The 18,007-nt window shown below is 32.7% G+C and overlaps 1 protein-coding gene across 3 annotated transcripts; it reads right to left on the bottom strand.

The window, feature by feature from the left end:
* Positions 1–7,009: 7,009 nt before the first annotated feature.
* Positions 7,010–8,330, bottom strand: LOC111414271 (Secretogranin_V domain-containing protein 7B2). Of its 3 annotated transcripts, none has more exons than XM_071194414.1 (5): positions 8,271–8,330; positions 7,690–8,206; positions 7,353–7,537; positions 7,241–7,297; positions 7,010–7,186 (listed from the first exon to the last, which is right to left on the bottom strand). In XM_071194414.1, the coding sequence occupies exons 2-5, from the start codon at positions 8,189–8,191 to the stop codon at positions 7,109–7,111; spliced, it is 822 nt and encodes a 273-aa protein (XP_071050515.1). In that variant the 5' UTR covers positions 8,192–8,206; positions 8,271–8,330; the 3' UTR covers positions 7,010–7,108. The 3 variants fall into 3 exon arrangements, with proteins under 3 accessions (XP_071050515.1, XP_071050514.1, XP_022901344.2); XM_071194413.1 differs by having other exon boundaries at positions 7,690–8,191; positions 8,271–8,329; XM_023045576.2 differs by having other exon boundaries at positions 7,690–8,191; positions 8,276–8,312.
* Between the last annotated feature and the right edge of the window lie 9,677 nt (positions 8,331–18,007).

Here is an 18,007-nt window from a genome sequence, read left to right as displayed (position 1 = left end):
CAAGAATATCTTTACTTATATATAACAATAGTTATATTGTTAATATATAGTTTGAAGTTGCATCTGACTGAGCAACACATTGATAAAGCGAGAGGCCTAAGATATTTGCTAATGTTGAGCCAAACTACATATTGATTAAAGTGGTGTAAAACTATATCGCTCGTTGATCGCATTACATCATTGATAGCAGTAAACTAGCACGTAAAGCTAAAATCTGTATTTGAAAGTTTTCAGAACTAAGAGTATAAAATGTTATCAATCTAATGCGTATCTTGTGTTATGGTGGAATTTCTATTTCTTACAAAAAATATACATTTAAAAAATCTGATGAAAGAAGATCCAATTGATTTTTAGAGAAATGTGCTTCATGGGCTACAATTTCAGAATTTATGTTTGTTAGTTAAGTCTAAAAGATTTATAATACGTTGTAAATTAAGCATCATCTGCATCTTCTTGGAGGCTATACAGGTTTATAATCACTCACCAATGAATACGAGAATTAGCTATTCAACGAAAGCAATAAAGTGTTATAATCGTTAGATGCTTATACTCATCAAACTAAATTATCTTGCATCATTTAACATAACCCTACATCATTATTCATCTTGGCATGCATCATTTCATTAGAGCATCTATATATCATATTTTGTCATATAATTACACCCCCAGAAATGCAGTATTTACTACACATTTTAAACTGCTGTTTAACAACGATATTTTTACTGATATCTTGCAATTGACAATATCTAATCTGTAACTATTAAGTTGACAGCTGTGTTTTTCGGGATATCTCCAAGGCTTCAAAGAAGCTTCTTTGCATATGATATCATTCTTATTCCTAAGGAATTATTTGATCTCCCAGATGACAAAGCTGCACCTTTAATACTACATATAGTGAGCAGAAAAAGATTGTTAGCTTAGATGAAACCCTCTAGAACTAAATTGATCACGATTTGTTATGAAAGTACGATCGATTAGCAAAAAATTTCTTGGAAGATTTAAAAATAACTAATAAAGCACTTTTATCTATTTCTGCGTTTATTGCTTCGTTTTTTATTCAATTTATTATTAATCGAAAACATAGAAAGCTATTTTGAATTACTTTGATAAGGTTCGTCGTTGGGATGCTAGGTTTACCATATATTTTTGTTGATAGATAGCAAAAATAGAGCCTAGATGACCATGCCGAAGCTATACAATAACTGTAATTTGGTAGCTCAGATCAGAATTTAAAAATACTAAATGCAGAAATATGCAATATATGTGAAATATACGATTTATATTTGTAAATATGAGAAGTAATATGAGGTATTTTGTGTTAATGCGAAAATAGCAATTTTAATCCTTCAAATCATTTACCACGGTCGATGTTCAAAACTGTTTTAGTGGTCACTCTTATCGTAACATCTCATCAAAAGATAAGTTATTAAGATAAGATCTTAATAATGAACCTTAACCTTGATAACAATTACTTAAGACCAAGGACCTCAAGACTAACTGCTTTTTAAGACCAACGGTTGTATTTAGTGAGAGCACTACCTAAAGCTGGCGCAGTCTCTAGCAAAAGATTTTGTCTGAGATCAGAAATGATGAACAAGTTGTTAGAGAAATGTAAGCTACTTTACATTTCTTACACCACGCGTGTGTAGCGACCGGCATGCGTCAATTCCGTCACCATATAACACCATATATTTCATCCCCTATCACACTTAGCCCTTAGTTTCTTTAACGCTCTCTCTTCATTGTTATTTCCTCTATGGTTTCCACTCTACTACTATTCAATATATGCAATTTTCCATTATTTCAACATAGTGGGTCAGATGTTCCCTCATGCACCTCATACTCTAACCATACCTGATAGCCTAAATCTCTACAAATGTACATTAAATAATCCATGACCAGTGGTTAACAATGAATGTTGCTGGACATGGCCACGTTATCGACCCTTCCCTGGCAAATCTATACATTTCCCTGCTATTGTCCAATTCTCTCAATCTCCTCTCTAATGCCTCCCGCGCTTCCTTATAATACCTCGTTCCTAACATACACTTCTATTCACATACTATCCCCTCCCTCTCTTCGTACACTCACAAACTATCTCACTATCCCATCCATTTTCACACTTCTCCTTTTGCGTCTTCTCAGTCACTTCACGGTCCTTACGTTAGACACTCTAGCTTGACCTGACCCATTCTACACCCAACCTGATTGTCTGTAGCTCAGTTTGTGTTGTCTACCAGTATGTGTTGTACAGCTAAGCCGCAACCTTTCCTTTTATCCAACCGTGTACATTTTTAAAACAACTTTTTCCATATCATCATATCAACAAACAAGCATGTATTATGAACAAACGGAGATCCTACACTTCCTGCACTTTGTGATATGATTTAACTCCTTGGTATCTAGGTTGCCATACTTTACTCCACCAGAATAAATTCAATAATGCTCTCATGAAAGAATTAGAAAGTATGACTAATTTGAACAGTTTGTAGTTGATTTTAACAATTACTGTCAAGAGTAGTAATAGCGTAGTTACAGCCAGGAACTAAACAAACGCTAGCAATACATATACATCATTCTACATCTACCAACATTACCATCTGTTAAGTTAAACAGTCGGACTTTTGCGCCTCACGGAAAAGTACCGTTTCACTTTTAATTATATTTTTTCATAGTTTTTTCTTAATTTTTGTTCTTTTCATTTAACAGTTCATCTTTTTGTTTTCTTAACTTTTCTGTTTCTTTTTTACGATGATCCTTGTTTAAAACTTATAACCTCATTTTTCAACGTGTTTTCGAATTCCATTTAACAAACTTTAATGTAAACAACGTTCCGATTCGAGGAAATGTATCAATTAAAATGTACACAACCCCTTTGCGACCGTTTTTATAAACTAATTACCGAATCAACTTTATTTCTCCATCTCAACATCTAACCTCTTTTGACGTCGTGCCTAAGAAGAAGACCATACTGGTCGAAACAATTGTAGCACCGAAACAAATAAAATAAACAATCATCATCGTAAAACTTACTTTTATTACATTATCCACACTACGATGAAACTGGAATCCCAAATCGCTAAATTACCATCTGTGTCTTGTTACTTAGGAACCTGACCTATCATTTTATGAAGTTTTTACTCCAAATCACCTACACTATCACCTTTTAAAACATTTGCGATTGTAAATAAATTCTCTTATCTCTTTTCAATACAAAATAAATGTATAGTGTCATAGGTACATCTAAGTCGTGAAGATCCATACTTAGGAGATATTTTGATTTATTTTCATGAAAGATTATGTTAATAAAGTTTAAAATAGTTACAGAAGCGGTGAATCTGTTTAAGTATAATATCACATCAAATAAAAAATATGGATTTATATTAACATTAAAAATGACCATACTTGTTTCACACATGTGTTATATTATTTAAAATTTAGATAAAAGATTATTTTGTCTTGTTTATGTATTAAGACTTTAATATTCAAAATAATTATTGTGCTTAACATTAAGCGACCATCGTATATTTAAACGTTAACCAGCGACGTCTTGCAATTAAACTTTGCTTTTTCGCGATGCATTAAGAATCTCATTTTTATAAGGAAATCTTCCATCTCGCTTCGCATTCCAAATAAATCCAGATCTTTTATCTGGTCAACAAAGCCGTTCCGAATAAAATGATACATATTTCAACGGTAACAATGTCATAATTTGGATCTCCGAAGTACAGAGCGAAAAACACTTACCGCCGTAATTAAAAAATATTTCGTTGGTCCGCTGATAAAATCCGAAACGAGGACTCCCAACTGAGCGAGAATTTCGCAAAAATTAAGTCGTTGCCGTCTTATTGCGCAGCACGTGGGCGCCGGGTCAGGTAGAAGAAAGGGATTCTTCCATTTCTAAAGCTCAGATTGGGATTTATTGGACTTCTTTTCCAAATTCGTACAACGCCCTTATTTTTTTTAATTCTTTTTAATTTCAGAAGTGATATAAATATACTACGTCCTTGTAGCCGCAGTGTTATTTGTTTTTCTCTTCTTTTTCTTTGGGTGTTATTGGTCAGGAACGTGCTTTCACGATTTATTTATAGTTTATAACGACTCGAGATTAGATCACAATCACAATGATGATTTGATCAAGATACCTTGTGTATATGTGTGTTTATATTAATGTGTAATTAACCGGTAGCTTGTTCTTTCTTTTTATACTTCGAAATTGCGATGCTATTCGGATTTATTTCTCAGCAGTTATACGGGTGAAAACGATTTAATTTAACCGACAATGAGATATAGTTTGTAGATAAACTTTACGCATATATTCTCCTCCTTAGGAACCAATTACTTGATTACTAATAAGAAAATATGAAATTATTTCTACTTATAAATTACGAGATTTGTTATTCCTTTTTGTATTAAGGATACCTTACACATGACGATAGCCATATTTGGTACAGATACGGTTAACATGATAGAATATATAAAAGTCTAACAAACATGTATTCTAATATTGAAAACTAATTTATATTCACCAGAAAACCATAGTACCAATAACTTACACGTATATCGCTGCAATCTTTGCAGGCGTTACCGCTTGCGAATACGTGTTTTGAATAACGCAAAAACTACACGTAAAGTCGCGATCCCGTCATGGGGTATTAGCATATTATTTTAAATTTATTATTGACGTATCCATGTTTTTGAACAAAACCACCTTTACACCGGTTATTTATTTTAAAGTGTAGGCAACTCAACTGCATGAAAATATCACTCATGTTATATAGATATTTTATAGTAATGTTAGATCTATTTTTATACAGCTACTAAATACATAGGATGTTCCCTAAAAAAATTATACGGATCATTTAGCTGAATCCGACGCTGTATATTTTTATTCTATATATAAAACGAGTTCGGAATTTCCTCGTCTGAAATTTCTTTTTTTATCTCTTATTTTAGCTCGTATATCGGGTTTTATAATTATTACAGAAAACGAATGTTACGATTCAGTCTTATTCAATTCAACAACTCTGTTAAATCAAAGATCACAGTACCGGTATTAACGAGAAATAAATATTCATTTCGAATTTCGATGGCGAATAATAAAAAGAAAGAATGGTGTAGCGGTTTATATAATCTGATGACGTTTTCATTTATGCTATCCTGAAACATAACTTATTGTTGGTGTAAAAATAATCCTTAAAAATTATTGCTTGAAAAAGCTTTTTCTCCATTTCTACCGCACTTACAATCCAACTCAAGAATAATTTATTTTGATTACACGTAAGCTTGTCTGGGCGTAAAGACACGGTACTAAAGATCGGGGATATGTTTTCTGCCAATCGTTACGACCATATAGAGAAGAGTTGAACGTAGAACCGGGGGATTCTCACTCAAGTGTGGCCTCTTCAAGTCTTAGGGCATTAAGAAAGTACATAATATACCTCCGGGTAGGGTGCATAGTACGTACCGAGTGCAATTTGCAAAGCAAAGCAAACACGCTCCAACACTCTGCCTGTGGAGTTAATGGTTCATAAAAAGCAAAGGTCTTTTACAATACCTTATACATGCCGTAGGCGTTGGAATACATTTGTAATTTTAATGTGTGTTCGTCCAGAAGACACCGTGATTTCAAATACTCTCGTAATGAACTCAAAATACAACATTTATTTAAAATTTTATATTAATTTGGAAAAACTCATCACTATATCAAATTTCCACTTTATACAAAAAAAAATAATTTGTTTTGTTAAAACACTTCTATATCGAATAAATTAAAAGATCTAACAAAGAATGTTGCAAATCTTAAAAATTTCAAATTTAGCAAATTAATAATGTTATTTGTAATGAGAGCTACGAAACGAAATTTAGATTATAACAATTAGAATAAATATGAATTAGGGTTGATGTTGTTATGTCTTCTAAAAATCAGAATTCTAACAAGAAGTGCTAAGATTAACTTTACTACTTAACCTATAAGCTGTACAAATTACTAACTATAATAGCAATGATAATTTCATGATTCACCCTTTTAAAAAAAATTTAAAAACGACACAAATGTCTGAAGATAGAATAGAGAATTTAGAAATCACATTGTAAGACTACTTCAAAAAGATGAATTTATTTAAATACAATTACAATACAACTTATTGCCAACCAGCCATGACCTCATCGCATTGAGGGGAGTCACCGAATCGCAAATATTGTCTTTATGGCATCCATCAGAACAACCACCTTCCAAAGCAGAGTCAGCTCGTCTCGTCAACCAATCGTTAAATCTAAATATCTAAATGATTTAGAATTTGTCACTACTCCAGGTTGCTCAAAATGTTTAAAATCTCGTTAATAAACATTAATAAATTGTCTAAAAGATTTTGTACTAGTTGATAACCAGTTCTTAATCATTTAGACAAGTTATTAATGTTATTAATTATAAATGCAAGCAAAGTATAATGTTAATTTCTCTCATATGTTTCATTGCAAGATCCATACCGTTAAAATACAAAAGGTGGAGATCACGATTCTAACAAGTTACGCATTTTCTACTTATTGGTGTCTTTTAATGTTCGTGAAATGTCATTAATTTGCCTTAAGATGTTCCTAACATGAGTGGTCTATCTAAGTTATTCACGATCAACTTATAAACAGGTTATGTTAAAAAACCAGATATTCTATGCAACTATTCCGCAAATCAATTGGTTTTTCATAATTTAGATTCGATTTTATATTCATTTAATAATCTACAAATACATCAAGATTATTATGTTAATATAATAATTATGTAATAATTAACATATTAGTTAAAACATAATTTATTTAATTATTTATTTTTGTAATTATTTAAATTGAAAAATTCATTGAGCTAATAAACATAAATGTCATGCAATAAACGCGATTTTCTTATTTGCTTCGTTTTTATTTCATAATTTTATTAATCCATAAAATACGATCATCATATAATCACAAAGATCTTGTATTCTTTTTAATGCATGTAAATTAAATAAAACCACAATTAAATTTTAATCACATTTATTTCATTTCAATTACTTTTTTTATTTCGTAATCTAAATACGTGTTAGATAGAATGTTTAGGATAGGTTTTAAAATAAATTTAAAAGATTACGTTATTTCCTTTTTTAGCAGCAACCGGTAATTTTTCACCTGTTAAAAATGGATTTTCACGATAACTCTAAAAAACAAAACAAATATTTATTTTGAACTAATTATATTGTCGTTTATTTACCTTCTTCGCGTGAAATTTCTTAGCAGCTAAATTTTTATGTTGAAACATAGGATCAACCTAAAAAACGATTGATAGAATATAATTTTTCGTTAACTTATTTTAATTTAAGTACCTGGCGAAGAAAATTATTGAAATCTAAATTGTTTAAATCATCCATTGCAGTCTCCAAGTTGTTTTCTCTTGAAACCATATCAGGACAATAAAACATATGTTCGCTATCACACATACAATTTTGAGAAGCTTGATAACGCCTACTGAACGAAGCTGTGTTTTCGAATTCTTCTAAACATCCTTGTTCTAAAATAAAATATTAAGTTTAAAGTTATTATTAAACTTTACATCATTTCTTTTTGTAATTTATAATCACCATGCATATTCATATCGTGTACCGTTAATAAAATTCATAACAAGAACATAAATTAAATAGTCAATTCAGTCTTAATTCTTACCTGATGTATATTCTAAAGGACATGGATTGGGTGGATTGCAGTATGCCGGCAAAGTTGTGTCACTTTTCACCTCCATGTGATTTTTGTAAATGGCATCCGGTTTTAAACGTTGTTTCCCTTCTCCTGCTCCACCAGACATTAATTGACTACCCCATAATGTACTATGCTCCAAAAATTCCTGATCACGTAAACTAGGATTGATGTTGATGTCGCTCCCGAAACTATCGTAATCTAAAGGAAACAATTGTTCTTCCTCTTCTTCGTCCAAAGCCTTCGCAAGTGATCGAGTATCCGTCATCGGACTATATCGACTTTCAACCGGTTGGTAATCGAGAAAAACTTGAGACTGATCGAATAAATCTTCTTTTCCCATCCTGCTCACCAAATCCCTTAATATGTCTCGTGCCAAAAAACTTTCTTTGTCAGCTCCGTAAAATGCTGACACACCATACAATAAAACCGTGAAGAATATAAACGTGTGTTCCATATTTGATGTCACCATCTAGAAGCAAATTACCTGATTGATATGTTAATTATGTGTAATGATGGTGATGTTTCAAAATTATTTTGTTTAATTTTACCTTACTTTTGTGGATTGAACACTGACACACTACGAAGTCTGTTATCCAACCTGGAAAATCGAAAATACATCGAGACATTTCGCTTTTCCGAGCTTTCCCGAACGTTATAATCAATACATCTCCTACACTAAAAGTATTTTTGGTCATAATAGGTAATACGCTGGTTATGGATTATTTGTACATTTTCAGCATTGATCGTTTATGCAATGAAAACGTTGATATACGTTTTCAGTAAATAATAATGAAATTTATTACCGTTATAAATATGGTATTAATTTATTTTCTAATATATGTACATTGCAGTAATGTTTCTACAAAATGTATTGTTATACAACAAATTTTGTGATCTTCCTATATACTTTAAAGATCGATACAATTTCAAATGAAAATAAAATATCAAGTTAATAATTTGCATAAGGGCCCATAAATTGGGCCCTGGCCCCGATGGCTTGCCGGGACACTTTATTGCTAAATGTGCAGGGGAGTTAGCAACTCCTCTATTCATTATCTTCAGCCGCTCCATTGAAAATTCAGTCTTTCCCTCTGAATGGAAAAAAGCCTTCATAACTCCAGTCTTTAAATCGGGTAGCAGACATTTTGTGTGCAACTATCGTCCAATTTCCCTATTATCCATTGTTTCGAAGGTCTTTGAAAAATTAATTTATGACAACTTATATAGCTATTATCTTCGACCTGCTATTATCCCTCAACAACACGGTTTTTTGCGTGGGCGATCAGTTGAGACGAATCTGGTTGCGTTTGTTCAATACATTCAGGATTCTATGAATGATAACTCTCAGGTGGATGCTATCTACACCGATCTGACAAAAGCTTTTGACAAGCTTCACCATAACATTCTTATGGATAAGCTGAACAAGTTTAACCTATCTAACGGGCTGTCTCTATGGATTTCGTCCTATATATCTAAGAGATTTCAAGCAGTGAAAGTAAATAATTTCATATCTACTTTTACTCCTGTTACATCTGGTGTACCTCAAGGTAGCCATCTTGGACCTATTTTATTTCTAGCCTATATAAATGATGTTTCTGAGTGCTTTCATTATTCGAATTTTTCTCTTTTCGCTGATGACTGTAAAATTTTTGCTAGCATCAGGTCTGCTTCTGACTGTATTCGCTTGCAAGATGACATTGACAGATTTGATTCTTATTGCTCACAAAATTACTTATTTCTAAATCATGATAAGTGTTGTCAGATCACGTTCAGTAGAAAGAGATATAATGTTAACTTCAAATATATGATAGGTCCGCATTATCTTACTTAATCCTCTTCAGTTAAAGATCTTGGCGTTGTTCTGGATTCTAGACTACTCTATCGCGATCATATTACTTCTATCGTTTCTGAAGCTACTAAGCGCCTAGGATTTATCATTAGGATTTCTAGTCCATTTACTAACGTCCGCTGCATTACTTCTTTATATATGGCATACGTTGCTAGCGGTTTAAATTTCGCTTCAGTAGTATGGAGTCCTGCCTATAATATTTACATCGACCTTATTGAGGGCCTACAGAGAAGATTTATCCGTTATCTTGCTCACAAATTTTATCTTCCGTACTGCCCTTATTCCCAAAGATGCCAGGTGTTTGGTCTAAGATCTCTCTGTGGCCGTCGACACAGTACGGACCTATTGTTCCTGTTCAAACTAGTTAATGAAGTTCTCGACGCTCCGGTTCTTTTAGAGCAGATTCACTTTAATGTTCCTTCTTATGCTACTCGATCACCATTTTTGTTCAGACTACCTGCTTCTGGATCTAGTGCGCATGCCGGTTCACCTCTGTTGAGACTGATGCACACTTGCAATGTTTATTGTTTCAATGTTGATTTCTTTTGTAATTCAATGATGTCGTTTAAAAAATCCGTTTTAATTTTAAGTATTTGTCATTAGTTTTTTCTTTGTTAAATTAATTTACTCAATCGAAACACATTCGTTTACCATATTTATATTGATTTCTTGCGGGTGGTGGGGCAGAAAAGAAAAGCAACAAAAATTTGTCCTTTCTTATGGTCCTTATTATTCTGTTTTTCTATCCGCGTAATATCGATGATTATGTGGACCAATCTAGTCTCTGTGTTTATTTTCTTTTCTGCTTCGTGCTTGCTGATTTAATTCCATTTTTTTTTATTGTTTCATGCTTTTGATAAATTTTTTGTTTTTTTTTGTTCTTTCTTATGTAGTCTGTTTTCTTTTCTTTTATATTATTGTAGTGGACACTTTTTTGGGATTTTTTCCTGTACGTGTCCCGAATATGAATAAATAAATAAATAAATAACCCTTATCATGCCATAGATTCAATGGAGAGCCCAATTTTATATCGTCGTACCAGCGCAAAATTGGATACTCTGGGTTTCCTTTATCTCCCACCGGTTTCCATTCTTGTGTTCGTCTTGTTCTCTCCATCCTCGCGATGTGACCTGCCTAACGCCATGTTTCTTTCACTCATTTTCATGTTATCACTCATTCTTATAAGATAAGTTTTTCTAAAGAATACAACTTCGAAAATTCGTCTAACTCAGAATCTGAAAGCGATGATACTATTGATAATGATGACTAACAGTACAATTTTTAACTGTAAGTTTTCCAACCTTATGAATAGGAGATAGTTGAGATTATCAACCACGTTGTTCACTGGACTATTGCAGAGTATTGCATGAAGAACGCATGAAATAAGCTATATGCTGAGAAATTTTCTTTGTTGACATGTTAATATTCCTAGGTGTTTACAAATCCCGTAACGAAGGAGTTAATTATTTATGGTATATAGAATAATGAACGCTTCATCTTCAACAAGACTATAGTTGGGAACAAGTTCACTACAATTTCCTAATCTTTATATTTTGATAATTTTGAATTAAGGAATTACAAAGGTTTGGATAGCCTGTGACAATAAAACTTCATATGGTTATAATTGCCAAATATATATTGAGAAAATAGGTTACAGGCTTTGTACAATTCGAGAAAATAAATTGGTACTTGAGAATTGTTGTTTGAGGCGTTACACTTGATAGAACGGTTTTGATAAAACTGATACTTTTCTAAATAGATAAACAACTATCGATGCTATTAAAATTTCTTTTCGGCAATATCAATATAAAGTGTAAAGAAAATCTAAAGACATTAAAACTATCTTAGCCGAATTTAAACTATATTATTTATCGTTTACTACATATTCACTTAATCATGAATTCTTTAAATAAATTTAGTTTTTATAGATTCCAAGGTGGCTGTTATTATTGTAGTTATGTACCTTTTTATTGTATAGTTTGGGCTTTGGTAACATTTCCTTGTAGAAGAAAAGTATTTGATTGTAGAACGATAAAAGTTATGCAATCTTTATTCATTGTAAATATAGTTGAGGTAAACCCCATGATTCGGTGACGTAAAATAATACTGAGAAAAATCCAGACGATTTCTTCTGGTGAAATATCACACTTAAACTCGAAGCATCTAATAGTTGATGTAATATAGATTTTTTGATGATGAATATTGTTCTTGTAGAATTTTTTAATCTAGATCATAAATATTAAAATTTGAAACCCTAAGTTTAAGATATACATAATGATATGGTGTGGGTATAGGATAATGATGGGGTAAAAGTTTTTTAAGAAAAATAAAACAAATCGATTTTACCGATAAAATATTAATAAACATATATTTTAATAACGACTACCTAAGGAAGTCTGTGTTATAAAAATAAAAGTTGGTTATAAATTGTATAGAATAAATATAGCATCCCATTCGTACGTCCCTTTAATAATAAAAAGGAAACCTTCAGTCAATTTCTTTCAAAGAATTCCAATTACCGATACGTTATGCCTCCTGTTTATGCAACCTCCCCGATATTTTCTCAAAATACATCAACCGCCGGTCAGCAGCGTGCCCATCCTGCCGGCTACTACTTTATAATTCAGAGCACGTTTCATAGACTCTGCATTGAATCACGAGCAGATGTCCGAGGTTTTTGCACTCTTCGCGGTCCTGTTGGCCCCATAGTAGGTTTACGGACACTTTTATTCATCGATTCCGACCATGATCAGGACCCCATCTTCGCATATACCATAGTTGAGCTGAAGAAAATATATTGTGACACCTACAACTCCACGAAATGCAAAACAACGTTTTCACTGAACTCGATACCATCCTATAATAGGTAACTATTAAAATCTAAACTAAGTTCTAAAATCGAGCATTCCTTACATTTATCTTATACCTGAGAAACTGATCTTCTAAAAAAAAGTTGTATGCTAACGAACTGGTTATGGCAGAGCAGAAGTGTAGCGCTACCGTAAATATGGCGAGTGTAAATTTATTACCTTGTGGTGCCACTGATTTTCCATTCGATACTCTTTCTCCTGGGTCGTTAGTTGCATAAGGACCGGAATTGAAAAAGAAAATATGAAGCGAGATGAAAAGGTGATGAAAAAAAGCAACTAAACTTGGTGTGATAGCTTTAGAAGCCATGAGCTAAAACACGCCCCCAATAAACTTATGTGGTAGCAATAGTTTAATCCCACGATTTCATTTCTCATTGGATGTAAATCAATTTCGAATGGTATGTACTGAACTTGGATGATCTAAAAATAGCTACCCGAGTTGGTCGTTTCTTCGCGAGATGTAAGAGGATGGGACAATTGCCCGGGGCTAAGAAATTTTTAACCTGCCTTTCAAAACCCACTACTTGTTGACAAGCACTTTACGTAGCTTGTTAAAGTTGATATTGCAGTTTCTCGTTTTCAAAGTTAGTTATAAAAGCTAAAAATTTAATTGAAGTGGAGATGAAGAAATGGTGATTTCCATTTGACATTTGACACGGTTTTAAATATCGTTTCCTATATCAGATTACCGTTGCAATGAACATGCTCTGAAATAATAATCATGGTGGTACCGTTGATATATTAAAACGCGATATTGTTAAACACGCCGCAGGAAACTGTTACCATACGGGAGACCGATTTTTACGTATTCAACGTGGTCTGACCTGCAATTAGCAACTTGTGGGCTTAATTGATCTTAATCTAACTGTTTATGTGCGAATAGAAAGGCAATTTTCCCCACTATAAGTTCCTTTTAAATTGCATCCTTTTAAATTTTCAATGAAGTTATTAAAATTTTTCTTAAAATATACTATCTAAAGTAATACTTAAAGATTAATAAGAGACGATTTCCATGTAAAAGAGGTCGTAAAATATTCCATTTGCGAAACTACGTTGAGCAAATTTAACTTTTGAATCTTCAACGAGCCAAAGAATAATCGAAAGTAAAAGCAATCCTACGCAACCTACATTTTTCCTTGGCCGCTGGTCAAATATGGCTAACCCAGACGACGATCTCTTTCTGACTTTCATCGATGATTCACATTGTGTGTAGCGTTACCGCAAGAACTTTTAAAATGGCACAGTTCAATCTTCGAAATCGTCCAGATACCGGTTTTTATTTCTGGTAGGTGTTGCGTCTTTCTACGACAATAAAGAAAGCAATCCATTCTATTTTCTGAAAAATTCTAGAATATTATTTTGTTCTAGTTAAGTTGCTCTCGGTGGTAATAATTCACAAAAGGATAAAAATTCAGGTTGAAAGACTGGTTTTTAGTCGCTCTGGGTTATAAATGTAAATTAGCGGCGTCTTGGCCCAATTTTAAGTGGCAAGCAATAAAGACACAGAGCTGGTGCTCTTCGGCTCCTCCATTGTAAATCTTAAATCGGAGCGCGCGTCCCATTAACCTGCCTTCGTGCGCGCGAAAGACTCCGAGACTATTGATGGTTGCAATAACGACATCCGCAGCTAAAACATTGGTGCGTGCAATTACTAGACTCTAGACCTCGATAACTTTTAATGGTGTTTTAAATGCTCTTGAAATTTCACGCAAATAAAGCTCTTTCTTTATCATTATTGCCCCCATATCCTATAAAAACCCATAAACCATGTTATCTTTTTGATGGATAACTAGAGGCTATTATAAACGGCTTGGGAACTAAAGTTAACTAAAGTCAAATGAGTGATGTTACAGTGAAAGATAGTCGTTTTAAAGTATAGAAAATGTATATACTCTTAGGTTAATTTATAGTGAACAGTGCAAATTTGCATGAGCTTAACGAACTAGACAACGAGCTCCTCGACCTCATAATCCGCTCAACTCAACTCTCATCTTCTCTTAAACCTCATTGAGTCACGTTCTTGTAAAACTCTTCTTCTGTTCGTAATTGATCCAAGAATAGTTTTAATTACTTGTTTACAAGTTGATTTAAACCACCTAAAATAATTTTTTATATCAATTTACAACATCTATGATCTTAAATTTTTGTTGTATCTATCATAAGCATCGTTACATCGTCATGAATAACTATTGTTAAAATCAAAATGAATAGGCAAAATAGCAAATATACGAAACGTTTCTGTTGATTCGTTTACGATTTACCACATCACCATCAATCAATGTATTCACACCACCAAAGTTGTCAATGTGACGCCCACAAGAAATCATCAACAACGCGTTAAGTCTCATTCACATCACACACAAAAAAGTAGTCATGGCGCCGTTTTATTTTTTACAAACACAATCTTTTTATTCGTGGTCATTTAATCTTCATTTCCAGGCAATTATCCAGAACGAAAATTTATGTATTAAATTATAATTTATGTTACACGGTTCTAATTATCCACGGAGTATTATGACTTTATATAGAAAAGAAAAAGATGTACCTTACGAGTGTGTCTTTTATTTTTAGAAGGAGGTGTATTCGACGTGTTTAATGAAGTTAATGGCCGCAGTCCGAAGAAAGGGACCGCAATAATCTTTGTTGTTTGAAATATTACCTTAAATGCGGTAATAAATTAACTGTAGAACCTCTATTAAAAGCATGCGATTTTTATAGAATTATCTTATATCCATTAGAGAAACATAATTATTGTTAGATTAGATACACAATCTAGTAAAAAAAAAGTTAACCCCTCCTTGATATAAAACGCTATAATAATAATACTCTGGCATTATAAAAATATTTAATAGTATTTCTTAGAGTAGTTTCTTAAGAGGTATTGTTTCTTCATAGTCGTGACGTTTTTACTATTGACACAAGGATTCACACATAAATTGTTGAAAGAAGATATTAAAAAAAAAATCAATATTTGATTTATCTTTTAATACTTGTCACAATACACGAACGTAATTAAAAACGCAATTAAATATAATCCGTATAAAACAAGCACCTTGTAGTAAGGAGGACATGACATTCATAAGAAATTGTTTTTGTATTAATGCGCTGCCATTTACTATAACATACATTTGTGAAACGTGAATAACCATTACTTTAAAATAATGAAGATGTAACAATTATTGATTTCTATATAAAATAACATTTTTTTTTCATGCATAATTAATCATTCACAAATAATTCATTATGTCTCACACATTCCGCATTTTTATGTGGTGCAGGTAGACAACAAACATGACATTTAAAAAAATTTCCAGAACTTATAGTAGCAACTCTAACTCAACCACGTAAGTAACCACCCGTAACACAAGAGTGGCATCAGACTGATTTGTCTTTGAAGTATTCCCGAACTCTGCTATAAGATCATAACAAACCCAAAATACCTCAATTTAATCCAATTTTTGTGATGAAATGGTTTTGGCACACCATGATATAAGATATGGATGAAGTTCTTCCGAATTTCAATATAGCATACTTGAGTTTTTTGTTTTAACCACTTCAATCTTGTTCATTTGATATATTACAGATTTATAGTTCTTATGACGAAGAATGCTGGATACTTTATTATTAAAGCACCATTTTCCAGAATTCCAACACAAATTTGAGAAACTCTATGTTTCTAAACATGAGATACGACAAAAGTATGTAATAAATATGCACAGAGTATTAATAAATATTATACATATAATCAATATGTTTACTACATGTTAATTTGTATTACTTTTTGGCTCCTAGAGAAGGTGTTGTATACATTTATACATACTCATTTATACATTCCACTTCTATCCTCTTTGTTTTAGTAAAACAATTTCTATCACAATTTGTTTCAAGAAGTATTCGGAGTAGCATCCGGTGTGGTTCACTCTCTCGAAGACACAATTTAAAGCCAACGTGAAAATGCGCCGATATTAATAAGTTTTGCGATAGCGGCGGTGTAATTGTCATGGTGGAGGAGTTAAATAAAATTCCCCATTCCACCACCTTGTCTATTAATTCTGTATATTCCCGGGTTCGCAGTCTAAATGATGACTTGCGGTCTCATCTGCTGACAAGAAATGAATTATCAAAGTCGTAACTCGTAACCCAGGAGTAGGGTTTGGTGAGCTTTTTAGAGTTGGAGCTATCAGGCAGATTTTTGCAAGCTTGCTCAGAAAGAAGAAACTTTCTGACAAGATTCGAGTTCCACCCCTGGAACTGATGACTGAAATATTTTCTCAGTTTTTGGATTCGCCGCACCGTTGGATTTGTCTGTTAATGATGAGTAACCTGATTGCGTAGCCAGATTGTGTCCTAATCAATACTGATAAACTGGGAACCATGGTCAGAGAAGATAGTCGAGATATCGTTCTCAAGAAATGAAATTACTTTCTATGTTTCGGTGCACTTTATTAGCATTGTCACCCAATGCAGACGTGATTGGTGATCATAATCGCAAATCGTTTTGCCATCGTTGCTGCGTGTTTATAACAATGATCTCCACAACCATCAATTCCCATTTAGTATCTTCTTTCAGTAATCTTCTCAACCAATATTTAGTATACATACCCCACAACATTTCGTCATGCTCTTGATATTCCAAAATAGGACCTAGTCATCATTGCTACTGGGATAGAATCTTCCAATCTCCATTAATACTTCTCCATTATAATCTATCGAGTTTGCTTGAAAGTAGGAAACGACCAACACATGATAGTAAAAAAAAAGAAAACTGAGCATGGTAACGTAAATATGGAGAAATTACAGCAAGGTGAACAAAAGAAGTAGAACAAGTTTTGCAAACAACTTTTATCAGAAACAGCACTATTAATAAGAATTAAATCAAATTAATATAGCTTTTTTTTTATTGCCAAAGAATACAGAGACAACATAGTGCAAAGAGATGAAGCTGACATAAAATATAAGGAACGACGAATACACGATAGGGTAAAAATCTATAAAAAAATGAAATGCCAAAGAAAACGGACAAGGTCTATAAGATAAATAAAAGACAGTATGAAAATAATGAACAACTCACTATGGAGACAGAATTTAAGAACAACAATACAAGAAATGTCTATCAATGGATAAAAAGACAGAGACAGGTATCTATGTCTGACATCACACTATGCAGACACACAAAGGATCAAGTAATGAATGATATAATAATTAGTGAGTATCAAAACAGTGGTAAGTGAGGAAGAGTACTTAAAAGATGAAGTGTAGGAACAACAAGAACATGAACAAATGGAACACTCTAGAATAGACATCACTGTTATGTACAGGATATGATCTAAACCAACGACCCCATCTATATGCAGAAAAGAGTACAAGTGAATATTAAACGGGAATATATGAATATAACATATTTCGGCGCTGTCAAGCCACAACGGCATAAAATTCAAAGTGGTTACTTTTTAATTAGCTACACTGTCGAACAAAATTGCTAAATTTGCATCCAACAGTTAAAGCGATAATCGCAAGCAAACTGTAATCGCTACAATATTGGTTTAAAGTTTTCGCAAATGCCTAC

The sequence above is a fragment of the Onthophagus taurus genome, chromosome 2 (assembly GCF_036711975.1).
Source record: "Onthophagus taurus isolate NC chromosome 2, IU_Otau_3.0, whole genome shotgun sequence".
Classification (NCBI taxonomy): Eukaryota; Metazoa; Arthropoda; class Insecta; order Coleoptera; family Scarabaeidae; genus Onthophagus; species Onthophagus taurus.
Note: the sequence above shows the minus strand (reverse complement) of the source record. Positions and strands in the feature narration are given on the sequence as shown.